Raw genomic sequence first — 21762 nt, 5'->3', positions numbered from 1 at the left:
CAGATCAACACTATGTGGTTGTCCCCATGATCACATCTATCACCACCATGGCACAAAATCCTTTTGTACATGGTTTTGTCCTGTTTGAGGCAAAAAATCATTCCTGTTTGTCCACAAGGTAGGATGATACCAGAATTAGAAAGAATGCAAGATTTGGAACCAGACAAACCTGCATTCAAATCTATCACCTAGTGACTACGTGCCTACCAGTATTTACCTTTGCTAAGAACTGTTTCCTCATTCATAAAACAGGAGTAACACTTCCCTCAACACAGTTGTTTATCTCACCTAATCCTCCAATACCTACTTGGTATAGGTTCTATGGGCATTCAATGGTCATTAACTGGCCTCCCTGTGCCTTAGACTGTCTTTCCATCTACTTTCAATATTGCTTTCCTTTCTTTATAAAGAGAACTGACCTTTTATCACCCTCCCACTTAATAACTTTTGGTTTCCCACTCCCTCCAAGATTTGTAAACAGGACCCTATCTGCCACTTCAGCCAATCTTCTACATTCCTTCAATACTCCTTTTCTCCCCAGCCCTCACACATCTTGCTATTCCTAGATATGCCATACCCTATCTCTGCCAGGACTTTATAAATGCCACTTCCTCCTCCCAGAACGATTTTTTTCCCTTTTCACTATATGATTTGCTATTCATACTTCAAAACCCTATTCACTGCCCTCTCCTTTGCAAAGTTTTCCCATTAATCCAGAGAGACTTATATTAGCTTCCTATAGGGCCTCATGGCATTCTGCACTTATCTCAATTGTAGGAACATTTACTGCTTGTGTTATAATTACTTGACTTTGCCTCTGACATCCTAACTTGAAGTTACAGATGATCTCTAGGTATGAGTCTCAGTGTCAGCAATGGCGTGTGTGTGTGTGTGTGTGTGTGTGTGCTGAATGAATCAATGAAAAAGTCTGCTTTCATGACAGCATCATTTTGCAGTATGGTCTTTTAAAGAATTCATTTTCTGAAGGGAGCTGAATTTTGTAATACTTTTCTTCATAGTTAAGGAAAAGGTGAACTTACTAAAGTCAAAGTCTCACTATCATCAACTTTAAATTAATAGACTACAATCTTTTGAGGTTGCATTATAATAGTTTTACAGTACTAATCACTAGAAAATGGCAAAACAAAAGGAAGGGAAAGTAATTCCATAAAAACAAAAACTGAACATAAGTTGTCTTCAGGCTTAAAAATTTGGTTGTACATAACATAGGGAGAAACGCCAGATACAGGTGACGGGGGGATGGAGGCAGCAAACCACATTGCCAGGTATGTACCTACGAAACAATCCTGCATGATCTGCACATGTACCCCAGAACCTAAAGTACAATTTAAAAAAAAAATTTAGTTGTACATACATGTGAAGAGAAAGAATGGCTTGGTGAAGTTCATGCAAAAAATAAAAAAAAGCAATTTTTGTTTTGCCTGCCAATACAACCTAGAGCAGCATTAATAAGAATTTAGCACTCAGATGGGAAAACAGTAAGTCTCATTATACTTGGCACTGGTCGGGCATTAAAGCACCAGGTTCAGTTCTGAGTGGCGTATTTAAAGATGACTAGAATGGTTAAGGAATCATGACACATAAAGAAAAACTTTCTGGCTTTTTAGGAATTTTTCCTTCATTAAATATTTACTGTCTAATACATTCCGGGTACCATATTAAGTGCTGAATACATAAAGACATAATCCCTGACCTCAAAGAGCTCAGTGACAGACATATAAATAAGGAATTTTATATGAACATTTAATACATTCCGGGTACCATATTAAGTGCTGAATACATAAAGACATAATCCCTGACCTCAAAGAGCCAGAGACAGACATATAAATAAGGAATTTTAATCCAGTGAAATGAGGGATGCACAAGATCAAATGGTGGCAAAAATGAAGGAATAATCAACTCACATTTGAGTGAGAAGACATTTTAGAGTCCTTATGTTTCACTTGGATCTTAAAGGATGAGTATAAATTTGCCAGGTAGATAAGAGGGAAGAATAGTCCAGACATAATAATCATAGGTGAGAAATACCAGAAAGGCTTCAAAAAGCATATGGTATTCCAAGAACTCTGAATAGTATTGTCTGACCAGAATCTTGGGGAAAGAAAACAATGGGACAAAAAGATGAAGATGAGAAGTTTAATCTAAAAACTCAGAAGTAATCATGGTCCCTAAATACTTGAATATTGAAACTAGAGAAACAGATTTTGATCCACTAAAAAATTTTCAAACAATTGTCCAAAAATATTCCTCTTTGACTAGAACAAAAAAAAATTAAAATTAAAATTGTCCAAAAATAGCAATGAGTACAAAGTCATCAGAACAGGAGAATCATCCCTATGAATGTATAAGATCAATACTTCCACTGGTGTTTGGACTTCATCTTCCTTTATCTCTTCATTGACTTAGCTCATTCCATTTCCTCCACTCTCTCTAGCACCATCAATTTCCTCCTCTCTACTATGATAATACACAAATCTAAAATACAAACATGCCTTGATATCATCTATCTTAAAAAGAAAGCATTCTTAAGCTCTTGTCCCCGCTGTAGGTACTGACCCGGTTACCTGCCCCCTTTTACAGCAACTTCCTCCAAAGAATTGTCTAAATATTATATGCACTGTTTCTGTTTTCTCATTTCTCTTTTTTTTTTTTTTTGAGATGGAGTCTCACTCTGTCACCCAGGTTGGAGTACACTGGCTCACTGAAAACTCCACCTTCCGGGTTCAAACAATCCTCCCGCCTCAATCTCTGAAGGAGCTAGGATTTCAGGTGTGCACTGCCATGCCTGGTTAATTTTTTTGGTATTTTTTAGTAAAGACAGGGTTTCACCATGTTGGCCAGGCTGGTCTCGAACTCCTGACCTCAAGTGATATGCCCACCTCGTCCTCCCAAAGTGCTGGGATTACAGGCGTGAGCTATCGTACCCGACCTTGCTTTCTCATTTCTAATTCTCACCTTAACCTACTCTATTAGGGCCTTTTCCTTGTCCTACCACATTACCAAAACTGTTTTTTTATTTGTTTGTTTGTTTGTTTGTTTTTGAGACAGGGTTTCACTCTTGTTGCCCAGCATGGAGTGCGACAGCGCAATCTCAGCTCACTGCAACCTCTACCTCCCAGGTTCAAGCAATTCTCCTGCCTCGACCTTACAAGTAGCTGGGATTACCAGCACCCGCCACCACGCCCGGCTAATTTTTTATATTTTTAGTAGAGATGGGGTTTCACTATGTTGGCCAAGCTGGTCTCAAACTCTTGACCTCAGGTGATCCATCCGCCTCAGCCTCCCAAAGTGCTGGGATTACGGGCATTGAGCCACCACGCCCGGCCCAAAACTGCTCTAAATAAAGTCACCAAGAAAGACTTTCAAGGTTCCCCAAGGGAGGTATACAAATAAAACACAAAAGAGTTCAATGGATAAGTTGAATCTGATATACAAATGGAATCTTTACTTAGCCTAAGAACTAAGCATCTTTAAAATTAAAATATCTAATACTAGCCTTATTTAACAACCTGGGATAAATTGGCTCAGCTTCAGCCTTTTTTTGCTTGTTTGAAACAGAGTCTCACTCTGTTACCTAGGCTGGAGTGCAGTGGTATGATCTCGGCTCACTGCAGCCTCAACCTCCTGAGTTCAAGCGATCCTGCTGCTTCAGCCTCCTGAGTAGCTGGGATTACAGGTGTGTGCCACCATGCCTGGCTAATTTTTTTTGTATTTTTAGTAGAGACAGGGTTTCACCATGCTGGCCAGGCTGTCTCGAACTCCAGGCCTCAAGTGATCTGCCTGCCTCAGCCTCCCAAAGTGCTGGGATTACACGCATCAGCAACCACACCTGGACAGCTTCAGCTTCTTAATATTGTTTCACAGAGGTTTGTGTTTTATTCATCTTTGTATCCCTAAAACCTGGCAGAGTGCTTGGCACACAATACGTAGTATGTGCTCCGTAAGGGTGTACAAAATGAATGACTGCATATAATAACAGCTAACATTGATTAGGTATTTACTTTCTATAAGCGCTTTACACATATCATTTCATTTAATCTTCACAACTCTGCAAAATAGCTACTATTAACCTCACACTAAAAAGGAAGAAATTTAGGTACACGGATTTAAGAAGCTTGCCCAAAGCCACACAGCTACTAAGTGGTAGAACCAGTATGCAAACTCAGATCCACTAACTTCCAATCCTGTGTCTTTCCAGAATGCTATTTAGGATGCAAAACGTTGTTACACTGAAGTATTTAGTGAAAAATTTTATCTATCCTGCAGGCATTTTTCAACCCTTCTGGCCTCATCAGAAAAGTAAACATGTAAGAATATTGTTGTGTCTGGGATTCAGTAGGTGAAACACCCAGGCAAGCTTGAGAAGAAAAGTGGCCTGGTGGTGCATTTGCAGAAATGATCATCTTTCTCCCTCCTTTCATTCATATTTAGCTTATACTACCATACAATTATCACCTTACTTTATAATATCCTAAGTGCTATAATCAAGTCATCTAAGCTGATAAATACATCTAAGAGGGTTTAGAGAGGCATTAGAGAAAGAAATGCAACAGGACAGTAAATCTCAGTCCATGAATTGATCGGATTGGTGTTAAAAATTGACTACTTGAGAAATTCTGAACTAAGGCTACAATAAAGTCATTTATTGCACAAATATTTATGAACCTACTATATGCCAGGTACTGCAGCACCATGGGAATCTAGGCCGTCCTCCCCAAATCCTCTCCCAGGTCTCAGCATTTCAGGCCAAATCTCCTAGTCACCAAAAGCTCAGTTTAACGTCTTAGAAAGTACAAAAACTATGTAATTTTTCATTAGCAAATGTGGTAAAATACTTGTATGACTAGATTCCCAAACCAATATATATCTCTTTTGACAGATTAAATATTTCTATTGTCACTAACATTTACTGATGACATATTGTGGACTATTAGTACCTAGCCAATAGCTTTGGAACTTTAACACAATCCACGATAAGAAATACATTTTACATCACTCCCCAGATCATGATCAAACACATGTAAAACCGAAACAAATAGTTCATTATGCTAATATCCATCCTATTCCTTTAAAAAAAAAAAAAACTCTGCTGACCTTATCCCATTAATCTGATTTTACTGTTTAAATATCACTATGAAGCACTTAGTATCGATTATCTTATTTACACCTTACAACAATCCTTTGAGTCTGTTACCATTATTATCTCCACTTACAAATATGGAAGCTGAGGCTCAGAAAAGCTAAACACTTTACTCAAGGTCAAAAAACTAACTAACTAAGCGAGGGAGAATTTAAACCAGGCAGTTGGCTATGCAACTCATAGGATAAAAAAAGAGCTTTACAGTATAGGGCCCAGCACAGCTCAATACATAAAGTTAAAAAACAAAACAAAACAAAACAAAAAAAATCCAGCCTCCCTAGTAAATTATCATTTACTGAAGGATTAAATGCCAGGCACTGTGCTAGGGGTTTCCACACATATTCTTATTTAAGCCTTACAACAACCCTGTGTGGTTGTAGTAGTTACTTTTTACAGACCAGAAAACTGAAACCTCTCAAAGATGTTAAGCAGCTTTGTCAGGGTCAATGAGAAAAAGGTGGCAGAACTGAAATTCAAATCCAGATTTTGATTTCAAATTCACTTCCCTTCCCTAAAATACATAACCTGCATAAATAAAAGTGATTTTTAAAAAAGAAACATCTTTCCCTTAGATCAGGTAAAGGAATCATTCATAGAACTAATTCAAGTTACATCAAGAAAATTAAAGCTTTCTCTATTTTCCAGACTAATCTAGACATTACAGAGGCATTTTCCACAATGCTGAATACAGACTTGAATATTCTTTATCTGAAATGTTGGGGACCATCAGTGTTTCAGACTTTTTTTGGATTTTGTAATATTTGTGTATACACAATGAGTTATCTTAAGGATGGAAACCAAGTTTAAATATGAAATTGATTTATGTTTTCTTGTTTTAAATTGTTTTGTAGGGAAAGGGTCTCAATGTTGCCCAACTTGGTCTCAAACTCCTGGCCTCAAGCAATCCTACCTTGGCCTCCCAAAGTATTGGGAACACAGGCATAAGCCACCACACCCGGCCCATTTATATTTCATATATACCTTATATACACAACCTGGAGGTAATTTTATACATTTTATTTTTTTCTAGAGACAAAGTCTTGCCCTGTTACCAAGGTTGGACTGTAGTGATGCAATCATAGCTCTCTGCAGTCCCAACTCCTGGGCTCAAGCAATTCTCCCACCTCAGCCTCCTGAGTAGCTGGGACTACAGGCGTGCACCCCGACACACCTGAATAATTTTTCTTTTTTTTTTGGTAGAGACAAGGGTCTCCTTATACTGGCCAGTTTGGCCAGGCTGGTCTTGAACTTCTGGTCTCAAGTGATCACCTCATCTTAGCCTCCAGAGTAGCTGGGATTACAGGCACAAGCCACTACGACCATCTAATAACTAAAATAGTTTTGTGCATAAAACAAAGTCTGTGTTAAGTACTCGTATGTAGAATTTTCCACTTGTCATGTCATGTCAGCACTTACAGTTTCAGATTTTGGCATACTACGGATTTCAGATTTTCAGATTAGAGATGCTCAATCTGTAGTAGACAGAGCCAAAGACTCAAAAGCAAACAAAGTCCAAAACTACATAAAACTAGCCCAAATCTACTTTAAGTGATGGCAAAAGCACTACTACAACTAGTGTTTCCCCAACAAGTAAGCTTAATGTTAGTATGAGTAAGCATCAAAAATGCACATGAAGGTCAAGCACAGTGGCTCACGCCTGTAATCCCAGCAGTTTGAGAGGCTGAGGTGAGCAGATCACCTGAGGTCAAGAGTTCAAGACCAGACTGGTCAATGTGGTAAAACTCTGTCTCTACTAAAAATACAAAAATTAGCCAGGCATGGGGGCACATGCCTGTAATCCCAGCTACTCAGGAGGCTAAAGCAGGAGAATCACTTGAACCCAGAAGGCGGAGGTTGTAGTAAGCCAAGATCATGCCATTGCACTCCAGCCTGAGTGACAGTGTGAGACTCCATCTCAAAAAAAAAAGAAAGAAAATGCACGTGGTTGTGTGCAAAAACAGGAAGAAATAATTGGTAAAAGAAACCTGCAATTGTAATGTTAAAGGGTACTAACTTTATTTATTTATTATAGAATTCTGTTCTTCCTAGTCATTTATCTAATGAAAACACACTAGCCATGAGGCTAAATGTATGCAAAGTACTGTGTAACACAGGAAATAAACATATTCATGTACATGTTTATGGAGGAACCGCAAGCAGTTATTTTGAAAAAAAAAAATAGAGCTACTGGTAGATACGTTTAGATGTCAGTAACCATGTATCAAGCACAATTTAACAATTTGGGGGATATCTTTCATACCTACAGCTAAAATGAGCAAATCGCTTCAGTAATACTAGGCCTGGCCTCTACCTTCTCCTATGAATTATAATTCTTGTATCTATGACCTGCTTTCTACCAAGATGAGATAAATACTTCCAGCCCCTGGGAAAGCTACTGGCAACTTAAAAGCAAGCTGGCAGCTTACTGTTCCTGCAGTATACATCAAAAAAGAACTATGATGGCTATCACTTAGATTCTCAAGCTCTGCCCAAAGCCCAGGATTGGGCTCTCTAAAAGTACCTTGAATTCAAATTCTGAGTAAAATCTGTTCTGCTGTTGGTTCTGTACTAGTGTACTTTCCCTTTCTCATGCACTCTATTTCCTTCCTTTCATTATCAAACTGTGAAACCGTAGTCTAAAACCAGGCACAGTGGCCCATACCTGTAACCCCAGCACTCTGAGAGACCAAGGAAGGAGAACTGCTTGAACCCCGGAGTTCAAGACCAGCCTGTGTAACACGGTGAGACCCTGTATAGCACTAAAAATACAAAAAAATTAGCTGGGTGCAATGGCACATGCCTGTGGTCCCAGCTACTTTGGAGGTGGGACAATTGCTTGAGCCTGAAAAGTAGAGGCTGCAGTGAGCCATGATTTCACCAATGAACTCCAGACCGGATGACAGAGGGAGACCCTGTTGGGGGGTACGGGGGGGAGTCAAATCTATATTGGCAGATTATTTCTTCATTTCTCACTCAACCTACTGAAATGATTCCTATTTTTTTGTACTTTTACTTATATAAAGGGCATCAAAGGACACATATCCTTTTGCAACTCTTCCTTTTGCAAATTTTTTTCCAGATTTATCCATGTTGATATACAAATACCCAGTTCATTCATTGTAACAGCTGTAGAAACTAATTTATCCCTTTTCCTATCAAAGACAACTGTTACTACATTTTCCAGTACTACAGTGCTATAATGTGAGCATCATTGTGTATGTGCATATGTACACAAGAGTTTCACTATAACAGATGCTTATTAACGGCATTTCTGCGTAGCAAGGACTCTCTCTCTTCAGCCTTACTAGATACGGCCAAACTTCTCTCCATCATGGTTGTATGGCAACTTATACTCCTCCAGCAGTATATAGGTGCCCATTAATTATAATTAATCACAAATAATAGCAGTCTGATGGCATCTCATCACTGGTTTAATTTGCATTTCCCTGATTGCTAATGATGTTGAGTATCATTCCAGATGTTTACTGACCTTTCAGTTTCCCTCTTCTATGAAATGCCTATTCAAATCCTCTCACCATTTTTCTAATAAGGTATTTGTCATAATGATTTGTGGTTCATATATTTTGGATACCAATCTTTTGTCAGTTATTTCACTGCAAATATCTTCTCCCAGCCTCTGGCTGCTCTTCTTAATCTCTTTTTCTGTTTTGGTGTGTTTGTTTTGTTTTCTGTCTTTTGAGGCAGGGTCTCGTTTCTGTCACCCAGGCTAGAGTGCTCACTGCAGCCTGAAACTCCTGGGCTCAAAGTATCCTTCCACCTCAGCCTCCTGAATAGCTGGGTCTACAGGTACGCCCTACTATGCCTGCCTACATTTTTATATTTTTTTGTAGAGACAAGGTCTCCCTATGTTGCCCAGGCTGGTGCTGAACTCCTAGGCCTCAAGCAATCCTCCCACCTCAACGTCCTAAAATGCTGGGATTACAGGCATGAGCCACAATGCCCGGTCCAATTTTTAATTTTAATGTGGTCAAATTATCAATCTTTTCTATGTTTTGTGTTTGTTTGAAAGTCCTTCTCTACTCTATTTTCCTAGAGACACTCCTAGCATTTTCCACGTTTTACAGTTTGACCTTTAATCCATTTACAAATTTGTTTTTCTGAGACGGAGTCTAGCTGTCACCCAGAATAGAATGCAGTGGCGTGATCACAGCTCACTATAGCCTCCACTTCCCAGGTTCAACCAAATCTCCTGCCTCAGCCTCCTGAGTAGCTGGAACTACAGGCATGTGCCAACACAGCTGACTAACTTTTGTATTTTTAGTAGAGATGGAGTTTCACCATGTTGGCCAGGCTTGTCTCAAACTCCTGACCTCAAGTGATCCTCCCGCCTCAGCCTCCCAAAGTGCTGGGATTATAGGTGTGAGCCATCACGCCCAGTTCTACAAATAATTTTTTGTATATGGTGTTAAAGATCTACTTTTTTCTTTTCTATAAGGCTAGCTAACTATCCAGGACAAGTAAAAATGACACCTTTACCCAATGATTTGTAATGGCCAACCATTATCGACCAAATTCAAATATATATGAGGGCATGTTTCTCTGCTCTTTCATTTTAACATTATTTATTCAACCACCCTAATACCAATGCCTGTCTTAATTAGTATGGCTTTAAACAGCTTGATATTTGAGAAAGCAAATCTACCCATCATGTTCTTCAAAATGGTCTTGACTATTTTTGGCCACTAATCATCCTGACAAATTCCACTTTAAAAACAAACACAGTGGCTAGGCACAGTGGCTCACACCTGTAATCTCAACACTTTGAGACTCAAGAATAAATAGAAAATATGAACAGAAATCTAATTAGCAAAAAGTAAAATCTACGCACTAAGTAATACCACTACGTAGATACAATCAACAAAATCGAGAATCCTCATGTCTATGTCCCACCTTACTAATCTGTCTTCATCTGTGTAAACTATTGTTTAACTTATTTACTGAGATTTTTAACCCCAATGACTATACTTTTCGTTATGTTTCATTCTTTTTCAAATGTGTCTGTTTCATAATGTTTTATTCATTTCTTGGGATGTGAATTCTTTAAAGCCTTTAGTCACTTAAAATATGCTAATTTAAATTATGTCTCAAATTGTCACTCTAACATCTCTGTTCTCGGAGCTATAATCCTCCTGCTTGTTCTATCTGCTGACTCTCATTCGTGGTAGAAAGCCACTTCCTCGTGTGTCATCATTTTTAATCATAAGTTCGCCTTTAGTTGGGCTTATTTCTTCTGTAAGAATCCCTTTGGTCTGAGGTATGGTTGTACCTCTAAGAGTCTTGTTTTTCCTGTCTCCAGGTGACCCAGGTATATCACTAGCTTAAAGCCTGCTTTTATATTAATGTCTGAGCCATATAATATGAACCCAGATCCCAAATGTAAGCAAAGCATAGATCTTGTGCTTCAATTTCTCAAGCAAACTTTTTAATTTTCTCTTTGCATAGAGCCCAAGCAAATGAAAACAAGATTTCTTGTCGTCTCCTTGTGTAATAGGGAAGATTTTTTTCTAGCCCACCCTTTCACCTAGACTGCAGCACGTCAAAAATTTCAGGTTTATGCAGCAATCTTAGTTCTGGTTCCTTTTCGCACACGGTTAAAACTCAACCTGCTAGGAAGAGAACACCTGAAATAAGTGACGAGTGAAGGAGTGAGGGCATCACACTCCTTCACTCTCCTCCAGGGCCATACAGCATAGGTTCGAGGGCTTAGAGTTTTGGTTTTTAGTTCCATTTTTGTTTTGGAAACTGGAGATTTTCTTATCTTTCCTGTATATTCAAGAATGCATTTAAAAGAATTGTGGTTCTTTATTATGCACCTTTTCTGAATATTTGTGTCAGGAGTTTTAGCCATCTTACTAAAAAGGTAATTTGGGCTCTCCAATCCATTTGCTACAACACTCCCATAGGAGTGATCTCTCTAAAGTTCAAAGATGAATTCCTCTTTGATACTCTTCAGCGGACCTCATTACTTAGCATGCACTCGAAGTCCACTATTACCTAGCAACTGCCCATTTCTGCAGTCCCACATGCTTCTACTCTCCCACATACACTCTATACTCTAACCACTTCTGCTTACAATCCCTAGAATGCTCCTTGTTTCATGCTCCTATGCCTTTAAATGTACTGATTTCCCTCTTTCATCTTTATTCTGACCTCATCCACCTAATGAATACTCATGGTCAAATGTCTGGCATTCACTGAAGCCATTTCTGATCCATCCAAACTAGATCATCTTCTTTGCGAAAATACCTACCATTTGTTGAGCTGGCTCTTTATATACCAGGCATTGTAATAATTCACTTAGTCTTTAAAGACAAACTTATGATTTTAATACTATTACTATTCCCATTTTCCAAATGAAGAAACTAAGATACAGAGTGTCCAATAACACACAGCTATAAATGGCAAAGCTAGAATTTGAACCCAGGTAGTCAGTCTCCAGATTTTCCTCTATTAATGTATACCATATTGCCTTCTACAATTATATCTTGCATGACAGCTATTATAATACTTATTTTACCACATTTCAGTTGTGTATTTACACCCCAATCTTCCCAACTACACTTTGAGACAGAACCATGCATTACTTCTATTTGCAGCATTAGTGCCTAGGTACAGCACACAGAAGACCCTCAAATCATTACTAAATTAATGAACGACTGAAGTTAACACTGCCATAGCCAATGCTTTAGTCAAAACCCTCTTCATTGCTTGCCTAAACTACTAAAACAGTCCCCTGACAACTCCCCGCCTCCAATTTCTACTCACATCTTTCCTCTTCCAATCTATATATATTGTCTTTCTGAAGCACATTATGTCATTACACCACTTAAAAATCTTTAAGTGCCACACTGTCTATAGGATAAAGTCCAAAACTCTTTTAGCCTAACACACAATTCTTCATAATCAGAATTCCTCAGTCTCTGCTCTATTTCCCCACTCCAGTCCACTCTCCACCTATATTTAGCGTCTTACCAGTGAACATCCCAAGTGCCTACAAGTGCCTTTGCACATGCAGGTTCTTCTACCTAGAATGGACATCCCCTCCTTCCTCACCTAGTGAATTGCTCTTTCTTCAACATACAATTCAAATGCCTTCCTCAGGTTTCCTGTAAATTGTTAGCCCATTCCTCTACTTTGCTAGCCTTGTCTGTTTACCTCACTTAACGTTGTGCTGTTATTTAATGTTTCTCCAACCACACTGTGAAGTCTTAAAGGTACCATGTCTCATTCATCTTTTTTTATTGCATCATCTTGCACAAAGTGTACCCCCAAAAATGCTCACTGAATTAGTGGAATGAAACTTAACAAACACATCCTACATCAGATACTCAAGCAAACTCAGATATAAATTAATTCAAGGTAGCAACTCTTTCAGGATTAGCTAGAAGTTAGGGAATGGAAATATGAATAAACAAATACCTCCTAAATTCCTGCTGCTCAATCCTGAAGTCTATATATTGGAGCTATTCCTCACTAGTAACTAATGTTTCGTTGGTAGAGTGCATGTAATCTCATCAAGAACTTTAAAAAACATTTAAGCACAAGGCAAATGTTTCCTGTATTGGTATAACACATAAGGACACTCTCAAATTCTCGGATATGTGTCATTAAGGATAAAGAAATGAGTCATTCTACACTAAAACAAATCCTTATAGACTAGGGAATTCCTGTCCTCTTACAGTACAATCACATGGTTTCATTATTCATTAGTCCTATATGTAATTTAGGCTGCACACATAGCAAACATTGTCTGCCAACTGAGTAAAAAACCAGAACTACTTGCTTTTCACAGAAAGGGGAAATTTTTTTAATGCAGAAATGTTAACCCTAAGTGAACAGGGAAGTTGAGATGGGATGAGAAGCGATAAGTGAGGCACTATTCAGTTGTTTTTATCTATTCAATTTTCGTGTTTTGTTTCTCAGTTTCCGCTCTGTTGCCCAGGTTGGAGTTCAGTGGCGCAATCTGCTCTCAGTTTACTGCAACCTCTGCCTCCCAGATTCAAGCGAATCTCCTACCTCAGCCTCCCGAGCAGCTGGGACTATAGGTGTGCACCACCACGCCTGGCTCATTTTTGTATTTTTAGTAGAGATGGGGTTTCCTCATGTTGGCCAAACTGGTCTTGAACTCCTGGCCACAAGTGATCTGCCCACCTCTGCCTCCCAAAGTGCTGAGATTACAGATGTGAGCCTGGCCTATCTATTCAATTTTTGAAAAGCACTTTTAACACAATGACGAGAAAAAAAAATTAAACTGCCAATTTAAAAGATTCACCAGCCTTTGTCTAGCTTTTTCCTTCAGTCATTACCCACAGCAGAAGAAAAAGAATGTCCTAAAAAGTAAAAAAGTCTTGGTTTCAAATTCAAAAGCAGTATGATTTGAAATAATCATCCTTGATTTCAAATAGGCTAAATGAATTCTTAAAATTCATTAATCATTTTTAAATGAAGCTTAAGTGTAGCTGCAATGTATATTTCAAACTCTACCTATGTAAGCTTGTATGAAGTATGTTTTTTAAATCAACAGATCAGGAATGTCTCTAAATTTTAGAATATAAGCTCCATGAGAGAAAAATCTTTAATATTTCATTCACTGATGTTTCCCAAAGACCTGGCACAGAGTAGGTACTTATTACATAATTCCTGAATATTGCTCAAAATGCTCCAAATATTTAATATGTCAATATATACAATGAGCTGCAGATCCTCAAAGAATATGAAGTCTGAGTTCATTTTGAAATGATCACTGATATAGCCTTTACACACAGTTTCACAAATCAGTAAGAACTGATACTATATCCAAAAGTAAAACTGTTAATACACTTTTTCCATAGACAAAGCAATTCCTAAAGAGGCACTGGACTTCAACAAAATTTAAAAAAATTAAGAACTTCACTTAAATACCAATGCGTTTACTACAAAATTTCATTTCCAGCACGCCTGACATTTCCTTTATCAATTGATGTAACTATGCGATAAGAATACAATAAGCAATATATCTCCAAATATTACTAAAATTGCTATTAGGCTGGCACAAAAGTAACTGCAGTTTTTGCCATTGAAAGTAACGGGAAAAACCATAATTACTTTTGTGCCAATCTAGTAATTCTGTTGCTGTTTCCACTCATAAAAGCACAATGTAAATATTTATAAAACTGGTATTATTAGTTTTCTTTATTAAAGCTATTAGGAACATTTCACTGTGAATTAGGCTGTTTCTGTTGACTCTTTTTAATATACTATTAACTCACGTAAACCCTTACTCTCTTATCTGTTCTGAGCCTCAGCTTTCTCTTCGGTAAAATGAGAGATGTAGATTAAAACAATGGTTCAGATTCTGGTGAAAGCTACTAGTGACTTCTCCATAAAAATGCACATACACATTTACATAACTATTTTATGAACAATTATCTATAATAGCAAAAGACAGGAAACAACCAAAATGTACATCAAGGGGTGGTTAAGTAAATTACGTTCCATGTATTCAGTAAAATTCCATACAACATACTGCTATGGACTCTGATAATGTATTGTTAAACCAAAAAAAAAGCAAGTTACAAAACTGTGTATAATGTACAACCTTTTGTATAAAAATGGCAAAAACTAAGTGGACTTGAACTTTCACGTAGCTCCATAAACTGTGGGAGAATAAACAAGAATCTTTTTTTTTTTCTTTGAGACAGAGTCTTGCTCTGCTGCCCAGGCTGGAGTGCAGTGGCATGATCTCAGCTCACAGCAGCCTCCGCCTCCCAGGTTCAAGCTGGAACTACAGGCGTGCGCCACCACACCCATCTAATTTTTGTATTTTTAGGAGAGACAACGTTTCACCATGTTAGGCAGGCTGGTCTTGAACTCCTGACTTCAATAATCCGTCCACTCTGGCCTCCCAAAGTGCTGGATTTACAGACATGAGCCACCGTGCCCAGCCCAAGAATCTTTGATGGAAGTCAAAAATAAAGAGATAAAAGGCAACTTTCTTGTTGTTTTAGATGGAGTCTTGCTCTGTCGCCAGGCTGGAGTACAGTGGCATGATCTTGGCTCACTGCAACCTCCATCTCCCAGGTTGAAGCGATTCTCCAGGCTCAGCCTCCCCAGTAGCTGGGACTACAGGCATACGCCACCACGCCAGCTAATTTTTGTGTTTTTAGTAGAGACAAGGTTTCACCATGTTGGCCAGTATGGTCTCCACCTCTTGACCTCAGGATCAGCCCCCCTCAGCCTCCCAAAGTACTGGGATTACAGGCGTGAGCCACCGCGCCTGGCCAAAGGGAATCTTTTCATTGCATACTTTGTTACATTTTCAGATGAATCCTGTGAATGCACTACCTATTAAAATTTTTAATTTAAAAATACTATATATAAGTTCGAGAGGATTGGATAACCCACTGAAGCTAAAAGATACTTCCTAAGCCTTTTGGCAATATTTTTGTATTCTTCTAAAATTCTTTGGCTGAATAAGCACCTAACTGTAAACACAAAACAATCCAACAACAAGAACATTTAAAAAAAAACATTTTTCAGGCCGGGCGTGGTGGCTCAAGCCTGTAATCCCAGCACTTTGGGAGGCCGAGGCAGGTGGATCACGAGGTCAAGAGATCAAGACCATCCTGGTCAACATGGTGAAACCCCGTCTCTACTAAAAATACAAAAAAATTAGCTGGGCATGGTGGCGCGTGCCTGTAATCCCAGCTACTCAGGAGGCTGAGGCAGGAGAATTGCCTGAACCCAGGAGACGGAGGTTGCGGTGAGCCGAGATCACGCCATTGCACTCCAGCCTGGGTAACAAAAAAAAAAAAAAAAAAAAACTTTCATTATGGTCCTCATATAAACATAGAAAATAATTGATGAATACTAAGTGACTCTAAATTCTAATTTGAAATCTCATTTTAGATAATTTCACTTAATCATTGATACATTTTATGACAAAAACTTCTTCAAGGGAAAAAGTTTGCACAAATCATAACACCAAACTCCCTCTCATGGTTCAAATTCAGACCTGTTATTTACAATGGTCTCCAAGCTTAGAAATCAAATGAAAATTGTATCCTACTTGATACCAGATAAATATTGTCTTATATTTTGACCATCTCAGAATTTTAAAAAAATTAAGTAGCATATGAAACCATCATACCACATCAACAAAATAAAGATGTTTGGGGAGGTTTTCAACCCTGATATGCAGGAATAGAATGGAATTGGGTTTTCATCCTTAGCCAAGTTACTTAACTTCTCTGGACCTCAGTTTCATCTATAAAATGGAAATAAAAGTACCTATCTCATAGGGATGTTGTGAAGCTAAAAAGGAATAACGAGGGCTAAGTGCGGTGGCTCACTCCTGTAACCCCAGAACTCTGGGAGGCAGAAGCGGGAGGATCACTTGAAGCCAGGAGTTCGAGACCAGCCAGGCCAACATGGTGAAACCCCAGTCTCTACTAAAATTACAAAATTAGCAGGGCATGGTGGCATGCGCCTGTGGTCCCAGCTATTCGGGAGGCCGAGGCAGGAGAATCGCTTGAACCTGGGAGGCAGAGGTTGCACTGAGCTGAAAGACCGCCTCTGCCCTCCAGCCTGGGCAACAGAGTGAGACTCTGTCTCAAACAAACAAAAAGGAGTAACGAGGAACACAGAAAGTGAAATGCAGGTCCCTTGCAACCCCAGGAATAACAGCCCAAGATCTATCCTAGGACAGTGACAGGTGTCTCTGGCAGCTTGAATCAGAACAGAGAGTCCACTCTGGAACCTGTGATTTCTAGAGGCTGCACTTGTATACAAAAGCAATGCCTCTCCCTCCATACCGAAAATAACACATGGTAGAATTCCCAAAACAGAAGATGCAAATACATGGCCTCTCCTGGTTTACGTTTCCTGAAAAATCTCATTCTCTGTAAGCATTTTTTATCAAGCAGAGCTGTAGATGCTATGTTGACTGGGTGTGTCCCCAAGAGAGTCCTAAGTTATAACAGTCTTGTATTCTAAACAGCGCAGTTTCTATCTCAAAGCTCAGAACCAAGGAATAGCAGGCTGCTGGTGTTCGGGGCAAGAAGTTCAGGGCAAGAGAGTCCTACAACAGACTTTCAATTGCCAGCAAGCCAGGAGGAAACCCAAACTGCCAAAGAGAAAGAAGCACCCCCTGCCAACCCAATCTTTGTTTCCAAAACTTTTAAACCCAAGCCAGCTTTTTTCTCAGGCACTACTGAACTTAGTAGTAGCAGTATTACAAATATAAACAGCGGTCACTTATTGCTTCCTCACTATGTGCCAAGTTCTGTGCTAAGCATGCATTTTTCAAGATTTATGAAAACAACTGCACATGTGTGCTCCCAACCCACTCTGCTCTCGAGTCTGAAAGTCTCCCTTCACATCCTCATATTCAACCTGTTCCCTAAACTCCGGATACGCCACACCCTTCACTGACCGATTCAGGGCCAGAAGACACATGTCTCCAAGCAAGATGACCCCCAAACTCTTCATGCAACATCAAGCCAAGCATTTCTCTGATCCTCCAAGGCCCCTCCCACTCCCACACACCAATTCCAACCTGCCCTTAACTTGTTCCAACAATTCTGTTTCCCTCCAAACTTCAGACTTACGTAAGGCACGGGGTGCCCTCACCGCCCTCTGCATGCAACGTGCCCATCCTTCACTCTGAAGTTTAAAATTCACAAACACACACTACACCTGGGCAGAGCCCGGGTTCCAACCCCACGGGAACTCTCCACACCCGCCTGAGTAGGGCCCGGGACTCTCCACCCGCTCACCAGGCCGGGCCGGGGCGCGCTCGGCCTAGCTCCGGACCCCAAAGGGAAGTGGGGAAGCTCCACCTGGCTCCGCAGGCGCGGCACGCGGCTCCTGTTCTGGCCTGGGCCCCGAGGCAGCCGCGCCCCCGTCCCGGCGCGGGCGGCAGCGCTCAGCTTGGCCGCGGCGGGCGCGCTCGCCCAGCACCTCCGCGTCGGCCTGGCCGTCGTCGCGGGCCCGACGGCGGGCCCAACCTGGGCCGCGGGCGCGGCAGCGCGGGCAACCCGGCCCCGCCGCGTCGGCGGCACGTTGGGCGCAGCCTCGACACAGTGAGTGGCCGCACGGCAGGGCCGCCGCCTCCCCCGGGGGCTCCAAGCACCCGGCGCAGCCCGACTCCTCCGGACGCGGCGGCGGTGGCGGCTGCAGCAACGGCGGCGACAACACCAACAGCGAAGGTCCAGAAGTCGGGCCCGGGGCCCCAGTCTTAGCTGCCGCCATCTCGTCACAGCGGCCCCGTCGTCCCCGCCGACTCAGAGCGGCCGTTGCCGCCGCGGAAGAGGCCCGAGTACTCGGACCTGCCGCCGCCATCTTGTTTCCCGTTTGAAGGGAGAGTCGGTTGCGAGGGAGAAGAGTGGAGGGCGGGGCAGTGCGCGGCGGGCAGCGCTATCTACATATTCATGAGGGGCGAGGCTACCGTGAGCCCAAAGAGGATTCTCCCCAGACTTGATTGGCTAGAGGGGACACTTCATTAATATTTATTAGTTATTCTTTATATATTAGATCATCAGCCACACTCTCAAATCCTTGCAGTTTCCTCTCACTGAACTGAAAGAGGTGAGAACTGAGGGGCTTTCTTGGCAATTGTGAGTGATGTTTAACTTTGATATACTCATTTATCCTGCAATACCTTTATAACTGAGGCGAAAGTGAGTGGGAAGTATATGAGTTACTCAGAAACCTGCCTTAGTGTTCATTTGATATGAGGTCCTGCGTGCTTTCCTAAGGTTGGCGGGTAGCTTTGTGACTGAAACCAGGCCCACCGTAGTAACTAACTGCCGAAAGGGGCAGCATCTTGTCAGTCCTACCTCCTCATCCCCCCTTCTCCACATCCCTTCCTGAAACTGCCCCCCTTGGCTGGTAAAACCACACTTTGCTGTTTTTTTCTCCAGTTCCTTGGCTCCTTCTCAGTCTCTCCTTGTGCCGTCTCCCGTGTTTGGGGCTTCCATTTTCTAGGCTCAGGCCCCAGTCCCCTTGTCACTCTGCGTGCTGCCCTAGTCCACATTTTCTTCCCTCGGGAGCTCCCAGATTGCTGTCTGAAGCCCGGGCCTCCTGAGTCCAGCCCTGCATATTCAACTGCCTGATGGAAACGTCCTCATAGATCCCTGCAACCCTCATGTATGAAACTAATGTCACTGTCTCCCACCCTCCTTTCAAAACTGCTCTTCTTATGTCCTTCATTCTATTAAAGGTCCCATCCTCCCAGGTACTCAAGCTCCAAACCTAGTCATCTTGAACTTCTCCCTCATCTCCCACATACCATCAATTACTTAGTCCTGTCAGTTCCATTGTCAAAATGATTATTTCTCCACTTCTTCATCCCATTCCCACTGCTCAATTCAGATCTTATCATCTGTCACCTAGATTATTGAAGTAGCTGATATAGATTGATTGTCTCCCCTCTCTCAACCTCTCTTCTAATCCATCCTCCACACTCTTCCAGTTGCTTCATAAAGGCCAGCTCTGACCATGTCACCCCTGCTTGAGCCAGGGAGAGGTGCTGGGACTTTGACGCTAATGCCCTTTCTGGATGCAAAGGTTAAGGGAGAAAGAAGGGCTCCTCTCTAATGGAAAGGTGGTTCTGCTACAGTAGTTCTCCTATTCTTTGCTTTCTTTGCCCTAGGGATAGATTTGGAGCAGGAAAGCATTAAATAAATGGCATTTCCTAGTGGGAATCTTTATAGGATAACACAAATTTTGTAAACAGAAAAAAATCAAAAAAGCAACATAGGCTGGGGGCAGTGGCTCACGCCTGCACTTTGGGAGGCCAAGGCAGGCAGATCACTTGAGCTCAGGAGTTAAAGACCAGCCTGGGCAACATAGTGAAACCCCATCTCTACAAAAAAAATACAGAAATTAGCTGGGAATGGTGGCACTCACCTGCACTCATAAGGCTGAGACAGGAGGATCACTGGAGTTCATGAGGTCGAGGCTGCAGTGACCCATAATGGCACCACTGCACTCCAGCCTGGATGATAGAACAAGACACTGTCTCAAAAAAAAAATAAATAAATAAAAAAAATAAGTAGAATAGAAAGCATTAGAACCCCTGGGTTTTGATGAGATTGCCCAGAGCTAGTGGTAAACCAATCCAATGCAGAGTATTTGGTTAACTCAGAGAGCAGAGGGGAAAAAAAGAGAGAGAGGTTGATTCCCAAGATGAGAACCAGATGCTAAAGGATAGTCAAGAGTTGAAGAAAGGCCAATGAATGATTGAGACAAAGAGCTGTTTGCACAGAGTCCCAGACAGAATCTTGCCGGTCATAGAAGTATGGCCTTGGCTGGGCTGTCCTTTATCAGTGGGTCCTCCCCACTTCCCTCCCAACTTAAGGTTCTTGAGGACATTTTTTCTGGATTCTGACAAAAGAGGTCTGTGATCCAGAGATCAAGCCAACCATCATTAGAAATGGGGCCGCTTTTGCAGGCTGTTCACTCTCTATGGTTTGGATCTTTTAATCTGTCTACTGTTGGAGAAGCTGAGCCACAGAAACATAGCATGCTTTCTTGGATACAAATAAATATAGAAAATTTCCTTTAGCAGAGGGAAAAAGCAAGAAGTGTGAGTAGCACTGGACCAGAAGACGAATTGGTCTTGGCCCCTTCTAAACTCACTGTGTGATTTCAAACAGCCAACTTCCCTCTGGGCCTTAATCTCCTCATCTTTAAAACAAGAATATTGAAATTCATCAGTTCTCAACCCGGGACGCACCTGAGAAACACCAGTATATATCAAGGTCCCACCTCAGATCTAATGAACCCAGAAACCCAGCTGGGGGATACCAGGATGTGTATTTTTTTTTAATGCCATAAGAATTCTAATGAATACTCCTACGTAAGACCACTACAATAGATAAATTCAAAGGACCGTTCCAGCCCTAACATTGTAGAAGTTCAACTCCCAGTTTCCAGCCTCTTCTCTCCTCTATGCTGTTGCTGAGTAATCTTACTAAAGCAATAGTGGTGACAGAGAGCAAGGCAAACCTAATAAACCTGGAGAGTCACTATGTGGGAAGATAACGGCAATGAGGATGATGCTAAAGTTTCAAGCCTAGTACCCTGGGGTTGTGATGAAAATTGACAACTGACAAAAACGCATCCAAACCTCCTTTCTTTCTGAGACAGAGTTTCACTCTTGTTGCCCAAGCTGGAGTGCAATGGTGCGATCTCAGCTCCCCGCAACCTCTGCCTCCCAGGTTCTTCTCCTGCCTCAGCCTCCTGAGTAGCTGGAATTACAGGCACCTGCAATGACACCCGGCTAATTTTGTATTTTTAGTAGAGGTGGGATTTCCTCCATGTTGGTTAGGCTGGTCTCAAACTACCGATCCCAGGTGATCCACTCACCTCCACCTCCAAAAGTGCTGGGTTTACAGGTGTGAGCCACTACACCTGGCCTTTTTTTTTTTTGTTTTTTTTTTGGCAAGGTCTCACTCTTTTGCCCAGGTTGGATGGCAGTGATGCAATGCAATATGCAATCACAGCTCACTGCAGCCTCTGCCTCCTGGGCTCAAGCAATCCTCCCACCTCAGCCTCCTGAGGAGCTGGGACTCCAGGCACCCAACACCACAACTTGG

At 41.3% G+C, this 21762-nt stretch overlaps 1 protein-coding gene across 1 annotated transcript in view; it reads right to left on the bottom strand.

The window, feature by feature from the left end:
* The window catches only part of RNF169 (ring finger protein 169), a 99770-nt gene extending 81227 nt beyond the window's left edge, over positions 1–18543 (bottom strand). The window contains exon 1 of the mRNA XM_032259070.1: positions 18001–18543. Coding sequence (XP_032114961.1) covers positions 18001–18502 — 502 coding nt within the window. The 5' untranslated portion in view covers positions 18503–18543. The remainder of the gene's footprint in view (positions 1–18000) is intronic.
* Positions 18544–21762: the final 3219 nt, after the last annotated feature.

Source organism: Sapajus apella, unplaced genomic scaffold, assembly GCF_009761245.1.
Source record: "Sapajus apella isolate SASKATOON/1434 unplaced genomic scaffold, GSC_monkey_1.0 scaffold106, whole genome shotgun sequence".
Taxonomy (NCBI): Eukaryota; Metazoa; Chordata; class Mammalia; order Primates; family Cebidae; genus Sapajus; species Sapajus apella.
This window is presented reverse-complemented; position numbering and strand designations above follow the sequence as displayed.